At 30.4% G+C, this 16,154-nt stretch overlaps 1 protein-coding gene across 1 annotated transcript; it reads left to right on the top strand.

Annotated features, from left to right (window-relative positions):
• The first annotated feature begins 2,040 nt into the window (after positions 1–2,040).
• LOC130999430 (sulfate transporter 3.1-like) lies at positions 2,041–9,418 on the top strand. Its single transcript, XM_057924956.1, has 12 exons — positions 2,041–2,671; positions 2,769–2,976; positions 3,425–3,596; positions 5,332–5,397; positions 6,434–6,547; positions 7,199–7,315; positions 7,883–8,009; positions 8,078–8,364; positions 8,432–8,622; positions 8,697–8,782; positions 8,963–9,039; positions 9,130–9,418. Exons 1-12 carry the CDS (start codon positions 2,311–2,313, stop codon positions 9,313–9,315), a joined length of 1,992 nt encoding a protein of 663 aa, XP_057780939.1. The 5' UTR covers positions 2,041–2,310; the 3' UTR covers positions 9,316–9,418.
• Positions 9,419–16,154: the final 6,736 nt, after the last annotated feature.

Below are 16,154 nucleotides of genomic sequence, written 5' to 3' on the forward strand. Positions count from 1 at the left end.
AAACCCTAGTTAATAATCACAAAATTAAACTAAAGCATATAAAGTTAAAATTGAAGAAAAAATATATAAGAAAATAAATAAAATTAAAAGTGGGACACAAAGTAGGACATAAAGTGTGGTACACTGAATCTCATTCCGTTTGAATTTATACTTTGTTAGGCTTACTCTGATTCAGAAGTATCATACTGGTTTGGCATGGGTAGTTAGCGATCTATTTTTTTGATCAAATAATTTGATCAAGTGGAATTAATGCAGTTACACTTGCTTATTAAATTAAATTATTGACCACTTCATCAGGAAACATCCTGCAGCATTAATTGACATAAAATGATTAATTAGAATGCTAAAAGTAGTATTAACAGAAGTAGCAGCACGTGTTGAGTTGAGGTGAAGTAGGAATCTGTCCAATAGTAGGCCACCACGTGAATAGGCAACTACGTACGATGAAAAATAAAGGTGAAAGAAAAAGATATTGCCTAGACATAACTTGTTAGGCCAATATATATCACAATTAGTTTTGAGCTTAATTAAGCTCGCATTATTCCATTTTTATTTGATTTCATGATTGTAGTACATTTTACATCTATTCACTGATTTGATATTTAGTTATATTAGAGCCGAATTTTACATATAATTAATTTGTTTTTTAGCATTAATTTCTACAGAGCGCTGTGCTATTAGGGATGTAAAACTATCCCTATACTATAGTGCACAACCAACATGATTATGTATGGCCTTCAACAAATTAATTATCTGATTTACTATAACTCTTCATTACATCTTGGATTATTCAACTTTTTGTATGCTAATATACAATACGACTACGTAAGTGTACTGCAATAATTCTTTTACGTATGTTTGAATTTAGTTAGAAATCAATATGTGCCACAAATCTTGACTAAATATTAATGGGTGGCTATAAAATAGATTTTCACGCAAATAATACTTATTTTTGTGATAATGCATGTTTCTTTAGATATACAATAATACCTAAAATAATATTTGTTCATACGTATGTGGTAGTTCATCAATGGTATTCTTCTCTTTCATAAGGGTTGAGAGATCAAGTTACAAATTTGATCAATTGGTCATTCGGTAATTAGTCAAGAAAAAATATTATGTTTTTTTATATAATACTATTACAATTGTGCTTCTTATTATACGATGCATGTAAATTAATCACAAATATCAATTATGCAGGTTGATTTTAATTTAATTATGTATGTGTAATAGGATAAGTGCGAATTTTCTCATCCAATTCAAACTCGACTTCTTGATAAAAAAATGAAAACGTATGGGTTTTTTTGTTTTTTACACTTCCAATTCAACTCAAATCAGTTCAAGTTCATCGTACTTAGAAAATTGAATATTCACATGGATCAAAGAACATGCTAATTTGAACTCTAAAATTATTAAAATATTTTTGCTCACTCATATTCTTCTATAGTTCATGATATGTATCACATTTTCTGTATTAATTTATATTTCAAAACCAAGCTTATTAATTTTTATAGTAAACCATGGCCGGGTTCTTAATTTGCTAGCGTACATAATACTTTTATTTTTGATAAGAAAAGAAGAATTTGATAAAAACCACCGGTACCAGAGGTACCTAGAAAGTCATACATGAAGAAAGAGAGAAAGTTTTTGAACACCAAAACGAGAAATTAACAGTACATGGCCGTTTGATACCTAGCCTAGATTATTTTAGTGTCCTATTTAATTAATTAAATCGAGATTTTACTATGTTCCGGTCCCATATACTAAATTTCTCTAGCCATAAACATCCTAAGTTATATTTAACAGAGAATTGTTAATTTATCTAAGCATAAATATCCGAATCTCTTCTCTCAATGCATTGCCAAAAATTAGGTTGTGTTGTTATATATATTACGTGGCAAACCTTATCCTAATAATTCCTCAACTTTAATTTTCCCTTCTACACGAGCTATATGAACTTAATTCATAAAATAATCAATTTTATTAACCTCTACTAATTAAACCAGCTCCCAATAAATAAAGCACGCTAGGTACGTATAAAGAAAAAAAAAAGCTAAGATTCCAAATTAATACCAACAATCTACATGTGTGCTTGTGTTTATTTTTGGCCCCACAAACGCACTCAAACATGCACCTATAAAACCCCCCCCCTCATACTTTCTTCTTCTTATCACAAAATCCCTAAAACAAACAATATTACATGCTCAAATAGCCTTACTCACATATATCTATCAAGAAATAAAACCATCATACTACAAATTAAGCCTTCTCTCGACCAAACTAAGCTTATTACAAAAAACAAAGTAGAGAATGGGCAACGCCGATGATACGTACCCGTCATCCAATAAGTACGGCTCCGGCTCCGGCTCCGGCTGCGGCGGCCAGCGTGTGGCCATACCCCCACCGCAGCCGTTCGTGACGTCGCTCAAGAACACGTTAAAGGAGACGCTGTTCCCGGACGACCCTCTCCGGCAGTTCAAGAACCAGCCGCGGCGGAGGAAGTTGGTCCTCGGCCTGCAATACATTTTCCCGATCCTCGAGTGGGGCCCGCGTTACAGGCTGGACTCGTTCAAGTCCGACCTCATAGCCGGGATCACCATAGCAAGCCTAGCCATACCGCAGGGGATAAGTTACGCCAAGCTCGCCAACTTACCCCCTATCTTAGGCCTCTGTGAGTCAATTCCCTCGCATTTATAAAACCTAAAACAATCATTTTGTAACGACGACTTGGGTTTCTTCGTATTAATTTTTTCTTCATAATGTTATAGATTCGAGCTTCGTCCCGCCTTTGGTCTATGCTGTGATGGGGAGCTCGAGAGATTTGGCAGTGGGAACCGTAGCCGTTGGATCGTTGCTGATGGGATCGATGCTGGGAAGCGTGGTGAATTCCAAGGATGATCCTAAGCTCTATCTTCATCTTGCTTTCACTGCCACATTTGCTGCTGGCCTATTTGAAGCTGCCTTAGGCATTTTCAGGTATTTCAACTTTTTTTTATTTTTTACATTAACTAAGATATTGATGCCGCAGTTAATTAGAGTATATAAGGGTACGTATCTCTCTTTTAGATTTTATTTCTAAAAGAACGAAGTCGAGCTTATCTATAAATAAGGTTATATGATATATGCTGTCAATTATTTCCTTTTCGGTTGAATAATTATAAGGTAATAGCAGCACATCAATAAGACGATGCTTTTGTAAATTTATGCTAAAGGTGGAATAATTATATTAGTGAATTTGCCTAATCGCACATGCATGTTCTTTTTGAAAATGAGTAAATTCCCTCATCGGGAATTCTTACGTCCTTGTTTCATTCGTACAAAACCGACCAAAATTGCTGGTAATAATTTTGATGCTCGCTATTACATTACATATGTGTACGCTAATAAAATAGAATACGAGATTGAAACAGACGAGCATATGCAGGCTAGGGTTTATCGTGGATTTCTTATCGCATGCAACCATAGTCGGGTTCATGAGTGGAGCAGCGACGGTGGTGTGCCTTCAACAGCTCAAAGGCATACTTGGGCTTGATCATTTTACTCACGCCACCGATATTATTTCTGTCATGCGTTCTGTTTTTTCTCAAACTCATAAGGTAACTTATTCATATTTATTAATTTTGTAATGTCTATTCTTAGATGTTAATACACACTAAATAACTCGACTTAATTAAAAGGTGTTGTGGAATGTGAATTCATGACCTTTCAGTCAGGGGCGGAGCTAGTAAAGGCGTGGGGGCTTAAGCAACCCACCAATCAATTTATTTGTTTTGTCATTTTCTATACTCATATATAAAATACCGTCAAAATCGGTCAAATTTTGGTATTTTCATTTTGTGTTGATTGTTGTGCAAAACGCCTTCGCCACCAAACTAGATACTCCCTCCAGTTTTTAATTAAGTGCTTGTTTGGTTCAAGTAGAAGAATAGAAAGGGAATGGAATCAAATAAAAGAGTGGAATGATAACAATAACCATTACATTTATTGAGTGTTTGGTTTAACTTGAAAGAAAACATTAGTAAAGGATTCCCTTTCTTTTGTTTCCCCTCTATTTTGAAGGGTAAGAGCATCCGTAATGTGACTTACTTGATAGCTTACTTGATAGGGGATGATCACATTGAGTAAGTAGTGCTGCATTGGGGTTACTTGATAGCCTACTTGATTTTTTAAGTTTTTAAAGAGGAGAGAGAGATTTTTAGAGAGGAGAAGAGAATTAAAAAAAAAACATTAAATTACTCGTGCATACTCGATTGATCGAGTAGGCCTCGAGTAAGGCCCTCCCGCAACGCTTTACTCGAGTGCAACGCACTACTCGAGTAGGCACTCGAGTAGATGCGTTGCAGATGCTCTAATAAATTGGGTGATTGGATTACCCTTAAGTAAGGGTAATGATTATCTCATTACCCAAACCAAACAACAAGTAATGGATTCAATTACTTGATTCCCTTTCCAACCTCTAAAAACATCCAACCAAACGTGAGCTAAGTGTCTTATTTTAATATTTTTCTTGTTCTTTAATAAGTGTTCCATTTCAAAATTTTAAAATATAATTATGACATTTTTTTATTTTATCCTTATTTAATATTTGGTAGAATATATATAGTAATTAGTTATACATATTATGATAATTAATAAGGTTACAAATGTAAATTTCTTATTTTATTGATAGTTGATGACACTTTTTTATTTAATAAAAAACGGAGGGAGAGTAGTTTATTTTAATCTTAAACTCAAAATTTATTAAATCAAGCCCCGTAAAAAAATATAAAAAATAAACCTTTTTTTTTGCTTATCTTTAAATCATGTATTTGTCCAATCCACTAGCTAGGCTTATATTCTTTTTTTCAGGGGCATATTTACTGTTCGACAATTTTATTCACCGACAAATCGAAAAAAAAAATGAGTTTGATAAATCTGTAAATTAATTGTTGGGTGTGACGACCAATTTTAGGTTTGGATCGTTTTCAAAATTCTGGGCTATTGTCAGCCATCAAATTCTTAGCTACTTCATCATCTAAAAAAAAAAAAAAGAACCATGGCCTTCGGTTGTACGTTTTTCTTCTTCAATTATTTGCAATTTGCCCTACAATCGATACCACGTTTTGTACAATAGTAGAAACAATTGCTCATAAAGTATCATTAATATTTGGTGAGTGATGTATATAGTCTCGCACGAGTACTGTTTTTTGTTAGGAAAAAATTATTTTAAGTTTGGTTAAAACCAAACAATATTAGTTGTGCATCGATCGACGTTGATTGATCTGAATAAATAAATTTTGTTGCCTTTTAATTAACATTTATTTATTATATATGCTGTTTATGATTTGGCAGTGGAGATGGGAAAGTGCTGTGCTGGGATGCGTTTTCCTTTTCTACCTCATGCTTGCTAGATACTTCGTAAGTCAAATTTTCATATTATTATTACGGAATACAACTAGACTTTATTATACTTCCTTCGTCCCAATTTAATAGGCTACATTTTCTTATTTGAACGTCTCAATTTAATAGACTATATATTTTCCAAAATAAAAAATTAATAAATAACAAATAATCTTACATAATTCATTATTTACATCATATATCATTGGCCTAAAAAAATATATCTTCATTTTTCTCTCTTACTTTTTTGATAAATACATTTTAAAAAAAAATTACTTTATCTCTTCTATTTTATTATAAATTATTTTTTTAATATCCGTGCTCAAAACCTTATGACCTATTGAATTGGAAAGGAGGGAGGGAGTATAAGCTAACTTTTCTATAAAAAAAATGGATCAATATGTATTAAATAAGAGGGTATATAGAATACAATCCCGTGTTTTTGTCGGTGCAAATTTTTCTATTTAATTTTATATTTATTTTTTTTACAAAATGATAGTACTATTAATTATTATACACAATATTGTTTCAACATTTTTTCCAATAATGTCAAGATGCCCAAAATTCCAGCATCGAAAATTTTATGCTAATCTGAAAGTAAACATGTATAATAATAAAAATTAAAACATGTTGATTTTCACATCTAAACCTACGTACGGCATAGATTTTCCAATTTCCGAATTCAGTCATAACATATATTGTTGATTTATTTTTAAATATTATCTACAAATTTGCCAAACTTTAAAATTTTAACTTCAATAAAAAAGAGGGCAAAACAGTCTGACTATATATATATATATGATATTATCCATTTATTTTAGTATGGCATATTGTAAATATTATGATTATCGATAATTAGTATTGACAGTACATATATATTGAATTTAATTTTTTCTTCAATTTAATTAGCTCTCTATTGTCTAACTTCTTATAGCCTTTTCATATATGCTTTATATAAGAGATTGCGATCCTATACTTTATGATAATTTTTGTATATTATATTAAAGAAACAAATGTAATTTAATCAGTGAATTGTTGAATTATTGGGGTGCAGAGCAAGAAGAAACCAAAGTTATTTTGGATATCAGCAATGGCTCCATTAACATCCGTGATAATGGCAACTATTTTAGTGTACTTTACCCATGCAGAAAAACATGGTGTCCAAGTGGTGAGCCCCATTTTTTATTAATTACTCCATTATTTTTATTCTTTTTGCTGTTTTAAACTTTTATTTTTAGTATTTCTTTTATTTATTTATTTATTGTATGGAAGTGTACCACTTCACTAATCTCACCCCTTCCGTCTTCTATTTTTATCGCCACATGGAGTAATAATTAAAAACATTATTTAATCCCTTATTTCAGCTCGCCAATCTATACATGTTATCCACACACAAAATGACAAGTAAGTGAAGGCTTTTTGGATTAATCAATTTACTTAAAGAATTTTTAAAAAAATTGAAAATTTTCAATATATATTCTACGGATCATATAAAGAGCAAATTTTTTTTGAAGACCAATAGACCGTCATGTAAATGGTGGTTGAAGGAGTTAATAAGGTTACACGTTTGTTTGACAGAAATGTCCAAAAAAATATATTTTTTTTTTTTTTTTTTTGATAGAAAATAATTTTCATGATTAGAATGTGAATCCCGAATAATTGATGAGTAGATTTCTTGATCGAATAAGCTTTACAGTACTATCTGATGTGGATTATACATATTTTGTTATTTAATAAATACAAAATTAAGGACAAACCAAAAAATCGACTACGGTGACAGATGCAAATAATAACTTTTGTATAATTTTTTTTTTGGCAGATCGGAGAGCTAAAGAAGGGGATAAATCCATCTTCAATAATGGATTTAAACTTCGATTCCAAATATCTAACCGGAGCAATAAAAACAGGCATTGTCACAGGCATTATAGCTCTTGCTGTAAGAATTATTCTCTCTAATTTGGAAGTATTATTGTTTGTTTGAGATATTTTTTTATTTATTTTGTTTCATTATTTATTTTGTGGGGACTAATAAATGATCAGAATTATTAAATTAGAATATGATATGTCGAGCATATCATGTACGGCTCACATCACATGTGTTGTTTGGCTGATTTCTGTGCTCTTTAATTAATGTGGTATGTAGTATTATTTAGAATCATCCATATATTGTGCGATTTGTTTGATATGGTTCTATTATTTCATTGATGTTAAAATATATAAGAACTTAATTTTCCGACTACAATGCAGAGAGGTGCATGTGGTAGTTTGCGAAAAGTATTGCATATAACATATTGTCTTTTAAGATGCACTACTCTTGTTTAAGATGTATGTACAAAATTTACTTGGTATAAACTAGGATAAAAATAAACAATTTTAGTAATTCACTTTTGTGAAAATATTAGTGTATATATTTTATATGCGATTTTATTTAATTTTTTCAACTTTTGAGCCATAGTGAAAAAAAAAAAAAAAAAGTGAAAATGTTGTTTGTGGTGATGGACAGGAAGGAATAGCAGTAGGGAGAAGCTTCGCCATGTTCAAGAATTACCATATTGATGGCAACAAAGAGATGATTGCTTTCGGGATGATGAACATCGCCGGTTCCTGCACTTCTTGCTACCTCACTGCAGGTATATATATATATGACATTTTCATTCCACCAAAATCATATCTCTGTTAATGCATGTAAATTGGATAGGGCCATTTTCACGATCGGCGGTGAACTTCAACGCCGGCTGCAAAACAGCAGTGTCAAATATAGTGATGGCGTTAGCAGTGATGATCACACTACTATTTCTTACTCCTCTGTTCCACTACACGCCAATCGTGGTGCTGTCTTCCATCATCATCGCTGCCATGCTCGGCCTCATCGACTACGAGGCCGCAATCCATCTATGGCACGTCGACAAATTCGACTTCCTCGTCTGCATCAGCGCCTACGTGGGCGTCGTCTTCGCCAGCATCGAGGTCGGCCTTGTCCTAGCGGTAAGATACTACTACACAACTCATCATATACATTTTTAATTCAACTCATGCATTCTTATATATGTAGGTTGGACTATCTATTATGAGAGTACTATTGTTTGTTGCAAGGCCCAAAACATTAGTTTTGGGTAACATTCCGGATTCCAAGGTTTATAGGAATATTGATCAGTATCAAAATGCAAGCAATGTTCCTGGGATTCTCATTCTTGAGATTGATTCTCCAATCTACTTTGCTAATTCCAACTACTTGAGAGAAAGGTGACATTTTTTAGTTTTATTTTGTATTTTTGGAATTGAATTGATTTGAGTTGTTAATTTCTTTTACTTTTCAGAATTGCAAGATGGATTGATGACGAGGAAGACAGATTGAAATCATTAGGAGAAACAAGCTTGCAGTATATTGTACTTGACATGAGTGGTGAGCGTTAAAATATACACTATATTTTAATTAGATGGTTTTCGTATCGAAATATTCATAAATTTAAGTGGATTCAGATATGAGTATTGTCTAACATATGATGTATTTATTTATTGTCCAAAATGGTCCATATATATATAATTAGTATATATCTCAATCCTTTGAAATCTTGGTGTGCAGCCGTTGGGAACATTGATACAAGTGGGATCAGCATGCTGAACGAGGTCAAGAAGATCATTGATCGAAGAGGGCTAAAGGTTGGGGATGTTTTGCTTTCTTTTCATTTTCATTTTCATTTTCATTTTCATTTTAGTGTGTGATGTGTAATTTGGTGTGGATACGAGCAGTTGGTGATGGTGAATCCAGGAGCAGAGGTGATGAAGAAGCTCAACAAGTCGAAATTCTTGGAAACAATAGGCCAAGAATGGATGTTTCTGACAGTGGGAGAGGCTGTTGGAGCATGCAATTACATGCTTCATACTTGTACCCAAAAATTCAATTCTCATGAATCCAACAACTATAATAATGTGTGAAATATTACAAGATTATTGGAGCTAGGCAACTTTTTTTTGCCGCCCTAATAATGTTGTCACCAATCTACAATATTTGAGGCATTCTATTTGGTCTCTGGTTCAATCTTCCATATATTTCTGCTTCTAATAATTTAAATTAAATAAAAAATCGCATACTATAAGAAACATAACACTTATAGGCAACAATTAAATAAAAGAAAGGTTGTGCATATGCATGTGTTATATGCATGTGTTGACTAAGTGGTATAGTGGTTAATTAATATCTAAATTCAAAGGTTTGGGGTTCAAGTTCACCGTAACACAGCCTTCACAAAAAAATATTTAATTGTTAGTTTATTAAAAAAAAATAAAGGGTCATGGGTTGGTCAACTGTTTTAATTTGATTTACTTTACTTTAGGGAAGTTTTAATTAGATTTCCAATCCCATATATATAGTTTTTAGCAAATCTAGATTTGTTAAAAGTGGACAAACTTTGTTATATGATTTAGCTGCTAGATTTTACTTGCTGCCCATCATCTGTCGTAGTTATTTTTTTTCCTCGAAATTGTTGTCTTATTAACTCAGAAATTAGTGTTTGACTATCCGTATGATTTACAGTAAGATCTATGGGATGATATCCATATTCACTTATATATTTATAACTAGTATCGCTATCCCGTGCGATGCACGGGAATTATTATCATTAATTAGTAAAAAAAAATAATTAACATTAAATTATATACCATATATAATTAATTATGAGTAATTCATTTATAAATTGTAAACTATAAAATTTAAGTAGTTAAACCATTCACTTGTGTTTCATCAAGCAAGACAATGTGTTCGATGGACCGTAAATAATATTTTTATATCGTATTCTATAATAAAAGATCAAATGCTTAAAGAATAAGAGGGAGAATAAAGAAAATAATTTTGTAGTTTAAAACTTTAAAATGTTATAAATATTTAATTTTAAATTTATTTTATATATATATATATATATCAAATTAAAGATTATGATAATTTGATATGTAAGTTGAATATTTAACCATTTAACCATTAGTAAAAAAAATAGCTAATTTGATAAAAAAGAGGAAAAAAGAAAAACCATTGTAAGTTGAATATTTAACCATTTAACCATTAGTTTTTATAGATCATGATAAGAACTTTAAGTTGAATATTTAACCATTTAACCATTAGTTAATTTGAATATTTAATGATTAATGAAGAATTACAATAATTAATTAGCTTCATACATTCTTCGACATTTTCTTCCACATTTCCATCATGAGCTACAGCGGCGGAAACCCTAGTGAAAAGGATGACCGTGGGAAGAGACCCGCAGGCAATCATGATCCCGAATTAAACAATCCACCGGCAGGCGATCATGATCTCGGATCATACAATCCACCAGCAGGCGATCATCATCCCGGATCATACAATCCGCGAAAGAGAAGTTGGTCGACGACAGAATCTGGGAGTGGAGGAATTTGGGGTAGTTCAAGTCTGGTAAGAGGAGGAATTGGGGCCAGCGGAACCGGAGGAAGGCCGCCGCGAGGAATTGGGGCCAGTTCAAGTCTGGTAAGATGCCCCTCATTATGAATCTTGTTTTTCCTTGTCAAATGTCTAAAAGAAATCTAAAAAGCCTAATTATGATTAAATATTCAAAAAAATAGCTAATGGTTAAATATTCAAATTACAATCGTTTTTATTATATATATATATATATATCAAATTAAAGTTCTTATCATGATCTATAATTTGATATTTATTTTAAATATTTTATCATGAGTTAAATTATACAATTTTTAGAAAGTAGAGAAAAGATTTTAAAAAAAATAAAGAAATAGAAAAATAGTAAAAAAGTGTAGTGGAAAGAAAAAGGAGTGGAACGAAAACATGCTTGCTAAAAAATAGGAAATTTATCTTTTAAAATTTGGCGGGAAAAAATAGCCGTTAAACTGCTCTTTTATATATTACTAGTATTACTCCCGTGCGATGCACGGTGATACTTATTTAATTAAAATAGTAAAACAAAATTATATTTTAGAATATTATAGTATGTGAATATAGTAGCATGAAAATGAAGATGAAACCATCTTAACAAAAAAATTATATTTAGAATGAAGATAGTAGCCTTAAAATAAAAATGAAATCATCTTATAATTGGAGACGTATCAAATGAATGACCAAGAACTTGACAAAACCATTTTATCTAATGATTATTATTATCTATTTAAAATTTCCACCAAAATATCTAGATATTTTTCTTTCAAATTTTCTATTGGTCTTGAAAGGGTTTTTGGAACTTTTAATTACTTTTTTACTGATTTTCATTTTACAATATATTTTTTTGATGCGTTAATTGATTGTAAATCCAAAAATTATTAGTGAATTTTGATATATTTTTTTAGCTATATAAAGTTGGAGTAATAAATACATAAACATTAGCTCATTTCAGAATTTGCCCTGAATTTTAATTTCGTCCAAATCAAAACATACATGAAAAAATTTAAGATGATATAATATATACACATTATATTAAAGGGTTAATATGCAAAAACACCCCTAACGTTACCACCCCAACTACACTTAAGCCCTTAACATAACGTTGATAACAACTAACACCCCAAAGTTCATTAAGTACTACAATTAAACCCACAAACAAAATTTCTTTCACAAAATTAAGAAATTCATTTTTTTTTTAAATTTATATAATATATAAAAGGGAAGTTTTTTCCCTTCATTTTTTTCTCTTTCTTCTCTCATCAATTTTTTCATATAAATAAATATTTTCATACACAGACAAAAATAAAAGAATTATAAAATTTTAACAAAGAGAAAGAAAATATAATATTTTAAAATTTTAGGAACGTATTTGTTTTAAATTTATTTTTAATAATTTTTATACCATATTAAATATTTTGTTATAAACTTAAACATAAGATGCTTATTAAATATTTCTTCATAAATTAAATTTGATACTCCCTTCGTCCACCAATTCAAGGCCTAGGGCAAGTGTAATTTACACTTGCCCTAGGCCTTGAATTGGTGGACGGGGGGAGTATTATTTAAAAAAGTATTAAAATTGTAAAAGAAAAAAGAGATGAAAAATAATGAAAAAATGGATGGGAGAAGAGAGAGAAAAAATGGTGAGAAAAAATGGAGAGAGAAAACTCCTCTTTTATATAGATATAGATTTTGGTGATTTTTTATTGTGCTTGAATTCAAATATGAATACTGTTTAATGTTTCAGTGATGTCGGATGATCTAACATAAAACTCCACTTTTAGTATTAATATTTTATGGGTGTGTTCTCCTTGGTTGGTTGTTAACGTATCGTGAGAACATAAGAAATACAAAAATATTTTTCTTTAAATCCCTTTATTCTTTTCTCATTTTTTCTATAAAATATAATTTCACCATTTTTCATTCCTCATTTTCACTTCAAAGATATATAATCTTATCCCTTTAGTTTTTGTATGATAATATCCTACCTTAGAGTGAAAATGAGAAATGAAAAAATGTGAAATTCTTTTATAGAAAATGAAGAAAAAAAAATATTTTCTCATGATAAATTTACAATCGAATAAGACACATCTTACATAAAATTATGGTATAGTTACTGACGTGACATGACTTGCACTTAAATTGATATGAATATTAATAGTATAATACCCTACGGGAAGTTGTAAAATTATTATTAACATGTATGATGTATGTTTCATTATATTAAAAATAATTTAAGATGTGACTTGCACTTAAAGTTTATAGGAGTATTACATCAATAATTAGTTAGGTCTTCGAACTTTTACCTTTTTGCATCCTAAATATTTAATTAGGTCAATTATGCTATTTGTACTTTGCAATATGTCGTAATGCAGACCTCATTTTTTTTTTCGTTTGATTCAATTGGATCATAAAACACAAATGACTTCCCACGGCTAATTAGAGATTTTGAGAGTAATTTGAACTATAAATGGAAAGTAATTAATTTGAACATTAGGTAATTATTCATATATGCATATGAAAATTTAAATTGACATATTTCTTGCAAAAAAATAAATCTGATATGATGAAACTAAAAAAAACAAATAAAAACAGACATTACGAAATGGGCCCGATTGATAAACAATATTTTTTTCAAAATATGGTCTAATGTAGCCCAAATTACAGAAATGTTATATGAAAAAATAAATTGCTTTGGGCCTTCGTCTTGATCAATTGGGTCACCATATTTATTCCTCTCATGGGTTATGGCCCTCATATTACTATAATAGACCCCATATTTAAATATAGGATAAAATATAAGGTAAGTTTTTAATTATTTTAGATAAAAACTATAGAGAGTAGAATGAGAATTATGAATAGAATCACCCATTCCTCTCTACTTTCATTGTTCTTTTTTCTTTAATAGAAAATTATAATGAAACACAATTAGAGGGCATATATTTGACTTAATTTTATTATCTTAGACGAGTACTTACGAAAGAGTTATTTTCTTTTTAATTACTACTGGTTCTCTAACGCTATGATTTAGAGTGGTACATAGTGAGACATACTAAATTATGGGACAAAGGATCTCATCTGATACGCATCTTGTTTAGCTAGAGAACAACATGTGGCGGTTTTGTAGGAGGTGAATTCTTGTAATTTTGAAACAATTAAATCGTGATAATTTTATTTATTTTTAATTTTAATTTTGTTTATAAACTTTTTTGTCTTTATACATATAAAAATATAAAGATATACTACTAGTACTGGCATAAATTTGCTAAATGATTGCAAATTAAATAATAAAATAATTAATCAAATTAAATATACAACATTCGGATAGATTACCACTTGCTGAAAATTCGAGGACAAAATGATTTTCTAGAACATGACTTCTAGTAAGTTCGCGAACAAAACAATTTCCAGAACAGCTCGAGGTAAGGCCGAGGTATTATCTAGAACTAGAATCCTAGGATCTGGTGTGTTCAATTATTTATTTATAGAGTTGTGATTAAAAAATTTCGAGAGTGCAAGAGGGAGCTGCTTTGCTTTCGAAAAATAGAATAATTTTTTATGAGTTATTCAACACTTTGACGACTACTGATATGATCCCGTGACGTCTTTAATTATTTTTGTATTATTATCCAGAAAGTTGTTAAACTATTGCATCATTTGGCCTCCTTTTCATTGATAGCTACTCTTGTGATTTATAGTCCAAAATTATGATCTTTACATAATTAATAGATTTTCCTGTACCGACATAGAATTTGGATATTATTGAGTTGAAATAAAGAATTTATTGAATAACTATTCAAAATATAGTTCTCATACATACCCCACATATATATAGACAGGAAATCAACAATGTGCCAGAGCAAATATAGAATTTCAATATTATTGAATTAGTGACTTTAATTAGCCCTCCTTTGATTTTATCTGTATCTTTCACTGCCATGTGACGTTCCCACAAATTATTTGATACTTGGGACTAGATATATTACTTAATTTTTTTAGTTTGAAGCATATGTTGTTTAATCATATCCATGAGCTATATATAGCAGCAGTTGGTCCATATTTACAAATATACGTAACTGATTCTGTTTGAACGGTCTAATCAAGTATTATCAAATGATTTAGATGGTATACATATAATGTTTACTCTGAGATTATACTGGCTGCAAGCCTGCAAGATACATAAATTTTGTCACAAGAGAAGATCAAGATTTATCTTTTAATTTTATTCTTTATTAATGCGAAAAAGGCCAAGACTCATTAACTATGACTAATCTTATGTGGCATTATCTCAAGACTAAGTTCCTCTAACTAAATAATATATCATGATCAAATTCAACTTGCATATTCTCCTCAATATGTTACATTGCTAATTGTCAAGAGTTTATGGTTTCTTAATTCGTAGAGATGGTGCAATGTAAGCATTCGTAGTCATTTGATTAGCCTAAGAGGCTAACTAAATTATCAGTTTATTAAGTGCTTATGACAACTTCATTTTCTTCAATATGGGATGTGAGTTTTCATATCCACCAACCACCAAATGTCCGATAACTTTTTTTTTTGAATTATAATAGACATTTAATATATAAACAAATCAGCAACCGCACGCAGGGTGAAAACTATCCACACAAAGGTGAAAACACTATCCACACAAAAGTGGGAAAACTATCCGCACGCATGACGAATTAAACCCAAGACCTCTCATAAAAAAGAGTCTTTGAGTGTCTCAGTTTGCCACTTGAGCTTGCCTCATTGGCACCACCATCTTAGTTAACTTTATATATTAATTACGTATCCATCCCAAATCAAATTAGATTAAATGAATATTAAAAAAATACTGATGTTCTACTCGAAAATGTAAATTTCAGATCTCATATTTTTGTTATTAATTCTCAACAGAAAATCATCAAATAAATATTATACACTATATATTAATATGTCCAATTTCCAAGACCAACTACCCAACCTGGACACATGTTTTTTTTTTTTTTTGAGATATAAGAATAGATATTATGTCATGAAATTATTGAAAGTTTATTGCCTCCACAGATACAAAGATATTGGATAAAATGTAAAAATAATTAATCCAACAATACCGTATGAAAAGCAGTAAAGCAACTGAAAATTAAAGTACTACGCACAATGAAATGATTTTATATTACTTCATCCGTCCCATTATTTATGGGACGCATTTCATTTTGGGTTGTCCCAACCTACATGGCACATTTCTATTTTGGAAAAAAAATAAGGGATGAATTAAGCCTTAATAAATTTACTAATTAAATCTTAATACTACACCTAATAATACCAAAAATATTGGAGTTGAAACAAACCCTAAAATCAATCCTTTTTT

Source organism: Salvia miltiorrhiza, chromosome 1 (genome assembly GCF_028751815.1).
Source record: "Salvia miltiorrhiza cultivar Shanhuang (shh) chromosome 1, IMPLAD_Smil_shh, whole genome shotgun sequence".
Lineage (NCBI taxonomy): Eukaryota > Viridiplantae > Streptophyta > Magnoliopsida > Lamiales > Lamiaceae > Salvia > Salvia miltiorrhiza.

Excerpts from the sequence above, each read along its gene's own strand:
- LOC130999430 (XM_057924956.1), top strand. The coding sequence starts at position 2,311 with ATGGGCAACGCCGATGATACGTACCCGTCATCCAATAAGTACGGCTCC. Across the intron at positions 5,398-6,433 it reads TCATGCTTGCTAGATACTTC|AGCAAGAAGAAACCAAAGTT; the intron begins GTAAGTCAAATT and ends ATTGGGGTGCAG. Across the intron at positions 8,010-8,077 it reads TTCTTGCTACCTCACTGCAG|GGCCATTTTCACGATCGGCG; the intron begins GTATATATATAT and ends TAAATTGGATAG.